The following is a 9,036-nucleotide window of genomic DNA, read 5'->3' as shown; positions in this document are numbered from 1 at the left end:
TCTCTCTCTCTCTCTCTCTCTCTCTCTCTCTCTCTCTCATCTTCATCCAGGTACCCCGACACATCTGCACTGTCTCTCTTGCTCACTCCCTTTGTCTCTCTCTCTCTCTACTCTTCTATCATCTAGTCCCTTGTAACCAGGTTAGTCTTACCTGTGAGTGTTCCCTTTAACCAGGTGAGTGTTACCTGCAACCAGGTGAGTGTAACAGGTGTGTTCTGCTCCCCAGGTGCAGGGCGGAGACAGCGTCCAGGTGAAGACAGAGCGTGCGGTCCACGTGTCCTTCACCAACACCCTGACCATACCTCTGAGCAAGGCAGTTCTCACACTGGAAGGATTCGGACTGTTCCAGGCAAAACTCTACTCCAGGTAACCCAACACAGGAAATGGTTCAAATTGACACAGAAATTACCAAGAAAACCAACAAAGAGTTTCTTTTTGACACTTTGACACACCTACAAAATGTGATGAGTCAGCAAAGCAGGGAAGTCTTGATTTAAATGCCAACCCCGGCTGAACTGTAAGCAACCAAATAAAACGAACAATACAAGTTTGTCTGCAAAGGAATTCATTGGGCTTGGCCAGCTTAAATAAAAGAAACCGCTTTCCAGTGAATTGAGAAACCTATCTCTAAGGAGCAGGGAGGGCGCTTTCTCTCACTCTCTTATCGTCTGTTTTTCATCTTTTTAACTGTAGCGGTTATTTTGGTTTGTAGGCATTCAGGGAATGTTTCCTGGGGAATGTGGTGTGGAATGCCGTTGGGGGGGGGGGGGGGGGGGGGGGGTTCTGGTCGGACTAGCCAGTGGTATTTCCCTGATTGTGTCACCTGCACGCACTCCTCCCGTCTCAACTATTCAGCCCGCCTACGGTCTCTCATTCCGCTGAGAGCCACAGTGAGGGGCGACCCACTGTCCTGAACCCACCCGCTCTGTCCACAGAGGGGCCAGACCCCGTGATGTCATCAACATGGTTCATGCTTCTCTAGCCTACGGAGACCCCCCCGCCCCCCGGATCCTGCGGGGTCACACTTCGCAACCTCTGCAGATTGGTCTGGCCTCCGTTGGAAACCTCTCCCAGAAGTACAGAAAGGATAGGACCAATCAGAGCTAGGAGGACGGGGCATTAGCCTCTGACAGAGCAGAAACTTAAGACGCATCAGGATAAGCAATGTGGCAGCGGGGGGGAGCAACAAGTTGAGCAGAGATTCCCCTTCCCGATCGCTGAATCGGAATTTGTCTATCGATGTCTCCTTCTTTGTCTTTCTCTATCACTCTATTTAATCTTTTTACCCGCTCTCTCTGTCTTTCTCTCTCACTCGCTCTCTCTCTCTCTCTCTCTCTCTCTCTCTCTCTCTCTCTGTCTCTCTGTCTGTCTCTCTCTCTCTCTCTCTCTGTCTCTCTGTCTCTCTGTCTGTCTCTCTCTCTGTCTCTCTGTCTCTCTGTCTCTCTCGCTCTCTCTCTCTCCCGCTCTCTCTCTCCCAGAGCCGTGTTGTTGGAGCCCCATCAGACCATGAAGCACAACCTGTCCATCATGGCCACCTGTCCCGGCACCAAGCTGCTCGTTGCAACGGTCTCCCACGGCAACGGCCACGCTGTCATCGCCAGGGAGTTCCACAGGGTCGTGGTCACAGGACCCACACCAGTGGTAAACCAGTAGGGCCGGTGTGTTGACCAGTAGTAGCCTCTAGACCACCCCAACCCTTTAGCCTTTGTGGCCTTGTTAAAATCGACACGTTCTGTGATGTCACAAACACAGCTGCTGATCAGCCAATCAGAGTGAGGCCCCGTGGATTAACGTTAAGAGGGGACTCGGTAACGTGAACAGATCTAAAATATGGATACGGTTACGGTAAAATGAAAAAGATCACTCTTGTGGACTTCCTTCACATTCTTGTACAGTTTTTTGACCATTTTTCCATGGCTTTTTACAGGCTCTCTGTTCTAGGTGTAATTGAAGGTGATTCGTGATTTGTGGTGTTCCTATGATCTATATTTATTAAATTCTACAAGATGTACTGATACTTATGACTTTGTAATTCTGATGATGATAAAAATTATATTGATAATCATCAGCCTGTCCACTTTAAGATTAAACGGCTTCATGAACTGAAATGGAGAATGTATTATAAATAACGGTATTTCTCTGGTTTTTAAATATTTTTAACGTGACGGTCGCAACGTTTTGGCTATCGAGTTAAATCACCACCAGGTGGCAGCATCGAACCGTAAGTCGGTTTGTGTCTGTGTGTGTGGTGTGTGTGGTGTGTGGTGTGTGTGTTCTTGACTTATTTTATGACCTCCTAAATGTTTAAACCAGGCATACTTCAAGAGTAAATATGATGCTTTTTGGACCCAAGGTTTAGATATATGTGCTGAAGTCTTAAACCCTCCTCATACCCTCTGAACAATACACACTACTATACAATAAATACACTACACTGGCCTTATAAATAACACAATACAAACACTACACTTGCCTACAAAATAACACAATACATGCACTACAATATAACACAATACAATAGGCCTGCAATATAACACAGTACATACACATCAATGGCCTGCAATATAACATAATACAATACCACACACTACAATACACATACAATATAACACAATACATAGTCAACACTGGCCTACAATATGACACAATTCATTCACTACACTGGCCTACAATATATCACAATACAATACTAAACACTGCAATAGGCCTACACTATAACACAATACACTATAATAAACGATAAAACAAACAATATCAGTCTGTCCCGGACAGAAGGGCAGCATGTCGCCCTCAGGGTTTGGTTAGCCAGGACTGCCTGCTGCTCTACCATTGCCTTCACCCTGGGTTATTATGGGATGCACTGTTACCCAGCTCATGATGACCGCATAAACCTCGGGCCTTGTCCAAAGTCGCTCACTCATTCACCATAAGGTACACTAGTTTGGGACGTCAACATTGTGTGGCGCTGCCTGAAACCTGATGTATAAATCTGGTTCCCTGTTGGTGAAAACTCATGTGAATCCTTTTAGGTATTGCTGTTTCATTGTTCCGGGCTTGGTATGACTTAAAGAGAGTTAAAGGTTCAACATGTTTAGTCAGAGACACAGGATAAACCAGCTTGCGTTCTGGAAGTGGTTCATGAAGCATCTCGCACACAGGTACGATTTCAGTTTATATTGGAAGTGGGTGGAGTGATAAATAAGCCACGCCTACAGGTTCTAATTGACCCAGGTGAACCTTCAGTCTCTCTGGGCTCGGGCGGAAATGGCAAAGAGGCCATGGTTGTAGTGTCTGCCTTATCTTCACTCCCATAAATCCTGATATGGTGTTGTGTTGACCACTTGGTGTAGAATAAGCTTGTTAGCTTGAATCGTGTGGTCTAAATAAAAAATAGACTGAAATATTTGACATCACTGTTTAGTTCCCTCTACTGATGCCCACAGCGCAACTCTTGAGTCACGTTTACGGTCCGACTACCATGTGTTCCGATATCTGCTGTTTGTTCTCACCTCAGTTACAGATACGTGTATCCTTTTCTCTATCCAAACTCATAGCTCAGGGCGCACCCACACGTGAGCGAGACAGCTTGCGTCCTCACCCCGCTGTCGGCGAGACGGAGACGCGGGCAGACGGACGCGGTAATCAGCCGGCACGCTCGCTGATTTCCAGACAAATTAAACGTCAAAGGAAAGCGGCGAGTGGGCGCCTGGCTGGCAGGAGAGGCAGAGGCCATCATAAATAATTAATGGTTTGCCTCTCGCTCCCTTATTTCACTCTCTCTCCTCTCCCTCCCTCTCGTTCAGCTTTCCCTGCTAGCTCTCTCTCTCTGTCTCTCCCTCCCTCTCTTCCTCTAGCTGTGCTCTTTCTACTGCCTCTCTCTCTGTCTCTCTCTTCTTTCACTCTCTCTCCTCTCCCTCCCTCCTGCCCTGCTTTCCCTACTGCCTCTCTCTGTCTCTCCTTCCCTCTCCTTTCCTCCCTCTGACTCCTTTCCTTTGTCTTCCTTTCTCTATCTACTCTCCCATAATCCCTCCCTCCTTCCCCTTCCCTATTTCTCTCTTTCTCCCTCTGTCTCTGCTCTCCCTCCCTACTTTATCCCTCTCTCCTTCCTCCCTACTTATGCTCACTGCAACACGTCCTTCCCTTGTTCCCTCCCTAATTTACCCCTCTCTCCTTCCTCCCTACTTCTGCTCTCAGCAACACAGAGAGCAGAAGTATTCTCTTCTCTGTATCCTGTTCTACTGTCTTCCCTTACTTCAGTTTAAAAACATCAAAGGGCCCTTATGACCCCAAGGTGTGACGTTGGTGTGAGGCCAGATGTACGATGGATAATTCAGCCCACCAGTTGTTCCAGTCCACTTGGCGAGCTGGGAATCCGATCCATCCATCATACGTCTAGGGTTTTGATTGGCTGGTAATGGCCGTTCAGAATCACACCTGGTGGTAAAATGGAGGCCGTTTAATGATGGACGCCCAGACCACACAGGTGAGAGCCAGCAGGCCAGGTGACTCACTGACATCACTGATCTCTGATACGCCTCTACTTATGCTGATTGGGAAGCACGTGAGGCGCCCCACTACACAGAGAGAGAGAGAGAGAGAGAGAGAGAGAGAGAGAGAGAGAGAGAGAGAGAGAGAGAGAGAGAGAGAGAGAGAGAGAGAGAGAGAGAACGAGAACCTTGACTGACATGCAGTTGAGGCACCCCTCTCCTCTTTCCAGGAGGGGCAGATGGATTGATAGGCGTTTGATTGATGAGTCTGTGTTTGATTGATTAGACTTGGAGGACAAAACAAAGAAGCTAGGCCCCTTTGGCTGAGTTCCTTCAGGGGAACTGTTTTGTCGATGACATCATCCACACCAGCATTATCTGAACCTGTAGTTATCCAGAGAGAAGGATGCCATACCTGCTCCTTAAGGACATGGAGCCCCAAAAAACTAAACTGAACAAATAGCAAATAGTAATTATTAGCCCCTGACCAGATTGGTTTTCCAACTTTCATAAAGTCGTTTAATGCGCTTGTGAGAAATAAGTTAGAGCTAAGAATATATGGTGTATCGAATGTCTCTGTGATGTCGAGCTCCTTATTGTTCCTTTCTTTATAAACAGCTAAACTGTTTGGCCTGCTAGCTTGTTGTTAGCTTCAGAGGGTTGCTATCGTTCTGAAATCTTAGTTATACGCCAATAATGTCGTGACCATTAGCATCGCTCTGTGTGGCTTCAGAACAACAGAAAAGCCAATGCTACTGCTAGGGTACATGTAAATACAGGTAAAATGTAAAGGTACAAGATGCCCCATGTCATTCTACGCACTTAACTTCCTCTTTTGCTTGTTTATGTATGCTAGCTAGGGCGCGTGTCCTCCCTTTGTTGAATGCCAAAGTATTTTAATAACCAGATGGTGGCAGTCAATTAGCTAGGCTAGGCCATCAACCGAACACAGTGAAGGTCATATCTAGTGTGGTTACATTCTCCTCGAATGGAAATTAAACATGTTTTAATGAGGCCTATCTAATTTACACACCAGCCAACTAAAAGGAAAGTTCCACAGAGAATCTGTCGAAATTGTCCCAAAAAAAGTACACCATTTTAGCACCAGTCAGAGAATGACAGGGTTTAACGATCCAACCATTTCTTGTTCCCGGAGACACATTAAGGTCTTAATCAGTCAATTAGAGCAGGGTTTGATTAATTGGTCTGGATTGGCAGCAACCCGGGCCAGGGGCCACTGAGGCCAGTGGATGAATGATCACCACGGGGTGCGGTGCGCTGTCTGATTTACTGCCAACCACCGCGACTCACTGCCGTAATAAGCCCAAATATTAAATATGGGTCCTGGTCTCAGACGCCTTCCGGGATTGATGCTCCAGATAGGCAAGGGAAGGCCGGAGAGAGGCAACACTTGATCTGGCACGTTCTTCTTGCTTCCTGGATACCTTCGGTACCCGAGGCAAACTAAATAATGACAAAAGAAAACGCGTCTGTAAGTTTGGGGTTCTACAGATCATCCATCTAACCCCCCCATCCCCCTCAAACCATGAATCAGTATTTTTCTTTCTTTTTTATAAAAAATGAGCCCTGACTGCTCTCATATTCAGTCGTTTTCCATTTCCCGCTGCTTTGGTTTGCTTGCTGCAGGAGCGGCGGCTGTGTGTTCATCCTTCAGTGGCGATGGCAGACGCCTGCTAAGTTGGTGTAGCAGCCGGCTGATGGATTGGATGGGCTGCCGCCTGGAGAGAGCACCTTCGGAGAACACGCTGGTCCGTCGCAGTCCGACCTCAGAGCGGTCTCGGGCCGTATGGGCCTCTGCCAGACGTCTATACGCCTGGTCATTGGTTGACGTTATTCTGGTGGTAATAGCTTAGCCAACACAACTGTTGCACAACTTCACAATTAACAATTTCTGTGTTGTTAATCTTTGTGTTTCACTTTCTAACCCCTACCTGCTCCTTAATGACCTGTCTCTGTACTGTCTAACCCCTACCTGCTCCTTAATGACCTGTATCTGTACTGTCTAACCCCTACCTGCTCCTCAATGACCTGTCTCTGTGTTGTCTAACCCCTACCTGCTCCTTAATGACCTGTCTCTGTACTGTCTAACCCCTACCTGCTCCTTAATGACCTGTCTCTGTACTGTCTAACCCCTACCTGCTCCTTATGATCTGTCTCTGTACTGTCTAACCCCTACCTGCTCCTTAATGACCTGTATCTGTACTGTCTAACCCCTACCTGCTACTTAATGACCTGTCTCTGTGTTGTCTAACCCCTACCTGCTCCTTAATGACCTGTCTCTTTACTGTCTAACCCCTACCTGCTCCTTAATGACCTGTCTCTGTACTGTCTAACCCCTACCTGCTCCTTAATGATCCGTCTCTTTACTGTCAAACCCCTACCTGCTCCTTAATGACCTGTCTCTGTACTGTCTAACCCCTACCTGCTACTTAATGACCTGTCTCTGTACTGTCTTACCCCTACCTGGTACCTAATTACCTGTCCCTGTATTCATTGTAGGTCAGTACAGTCAAATTAGCATTTTACATTTTTTAATCCACAAAAGTACAAACTTTCAGCAATGAAGTGTTTGGGTCTTTTCCAGATTTAACTCCTGGAAGGACGCCAACCTCATCAGAGCCCTGTGTTTGTTTTGGAGTTGTGAATGCATTGCTTTTCATTTCACGCTGTTGGCAACCAAAAGAGAGAGAATGAGAGGAAAGTGTAATTTTGTGCCAAAAGTCACCGTAATGAACAAAATTCAACAAAGCACAGAGGAGGATAAATTGAGAATGTTGAGTTTGTTTTAAGTTATGTAAATTGTAGTATTTACAGTCTCCACACAGACATTTGCAGTCTGTGTGAGGAGCTTTGAGGAAAGCAGGCTTATAAATGCAGCAATTTTCTTGATTTCCATGTAAATACCAGGTTGATAACAGGCGGATTTCTGGTTGATTGGAGGGTTGATTTGAGACAGATTTCTGGTTGATTTGACAACAGTAAAAATCATATACAATGAAAAAGTTGTAGACCAAACTGAGGTATCCTTTTTGTTTTTTTAGTATTTCACCGTCACATTTGACATGACTCCTTGAAGCATCATCCAAACCTGAATCAAACTGGATTAACACAATAATGCAAGGAGATGGTCATGAATGAAAGCGCAGTACATAAAGTAAATTCAAACCCCATCATCGTCAAAAGGCAAGCAGCCCTCTCTGAATGACACCTTCTCACAGCAGGCTATCCCCTCATCTCAGTGTCTCATCCAGTGAGCCTGCAGAGCTAAAGAGCTGGCATCTCCTCAAACTAACGTCTGCTAGACCTGTCATCGTATTCTCCACAGCTCCTATCTGCACTGCACACCTGCTACAGGAGATATGCTTCTATATACACCTGAGCTGGAGACATGCTTCTATATACACCTGAGCTGGAGACATGCTTCTATATACACCTGAGCTGGAGATATGCTTCTATATACACCTGAGCTGGAGACATGCTACTGTATACACCTGAGACATGCTTCTATATACACCTGAACAGGAGACATGCTACTATATACACCTGAGATATGCTTCCAACAGACGGACGGACGGACAGACAGACAGACAGACAGACAGACAGACAGACAGACAGACAGACAGACAGACAGACAGACAGACAGACAGACAGACAGACAGACAGACAGACAGACAGACAGACAGACAGACAGACAGACAGACAGACAGACAGACAGACAGACAGACAGACAGGCAGGCAGCCAGAGAGGCAGGCAAATAAACAGAAAGAAAGACAGAAAGACAGACGTGCAGAAAGACAGAGGCATGCAGATGAGCAGCAAGACAGGCAGGCTGACAGACAGACAGACAGAGGCATGCAGATAAACAGAAAGATGGACAGACAGACAGACAGGCAGAGGTGCAGCTGCAGTGTCAGCAGTCCCAGCTGAGCTGATAAGACTTCCAGACTTCAGCTCTTCATAAGTGAGGGATTTGTTTTTGTGTTTGAGTGTGTCTTTCTGTGTGTATGTTGAACTATAATCCTTCCAATAGAAAGTGTTTAAGGTTCATCATGTCTGCCACTCAAACTAATAAGTAACGGTTGATTGGCTGTCAAAATGGACCAATAGGAAGGGGGGAGACTGCGTTGTCGGAGAGTCAGGGGGATGACATCACCGTACACAGGGCCGTGGTTAACCGCCGCCACTCAATCAATAGGACCGTTGGCCTGGCGACCGTTGCATCCCGTTACCTTAGTTACGGCCAACTGGGTGGACCTGCTCCTCCCTCTTTGATTCTTTCATCCATCTCTCGCTCTCCATCTCTCATTCTGTCGTCTCTGTATCTCTCTCTCTTTGCCTCTCTGCTTCCGTCTCTCACTCTCCCTCTTCGCTCTCCCTGCGCGCACACACACACACACGCACACACACACACACACACACACACACACACACAAACACACACACAGCCCCACGCTTAATAATTCCTCCGCTGTAAGTGAGGTTCTATCGGGTGCTTTTTGGTGACATCTTTACAGCCTTGTACAAACC

The 9,036-nt window shown here is 46.7% G+C and overlaps 1 protein-coding gene across 1 annotated transcript in view; it reads left to right on the top strand.

Moving 5' to 3' along the window:
• Window positions 1-2,088, top strand: part of LOC307079786 (protein-glutamine gamma-glutamyltransferase 2-like) — a 19,073-nt gene extending 16,985 nt beyond the window's left edge. Inside the window, exons 10-12 of the mRNA XM_079742292.1 lie at window positions 127-140; window positions 227-366; window positions 1,479-2,088. Coding sequence (XP_079598418.1) covers window positions 127-140; window positions 227-366; window positions 1,479-1,653 — 329 coding nt within the window. The 3' untranslated portion in view covers window positions 1,654-2,088. The remainder of the gene's footprint in view (window positions 1-126; window positions 141-226; window positions 367-1,478) is intronic.
• The last annotated feature ends 6,948 nt before the right edge of the window (window positions 2,089-9,036 follow it).

The sequence above is a fragment of the Pollachius pollachius genome (assembly GCF_949987615.1).
Source record: "Pollachius pollachius genome assembly, chromosome: 8".
Taxonomy (NCBI): domain Eukaryota; kingdom Metazoa; phylum Chordata; class Actinopteri; order Gadiformes; family Gadidae; genus Pollachius; species Pollachius pollachius.
The sequence above is the reverse complement of the archived record's forward strand: the minus strand, read 5'-3'. Positions and strand labels throughout refer to the sequence as shown.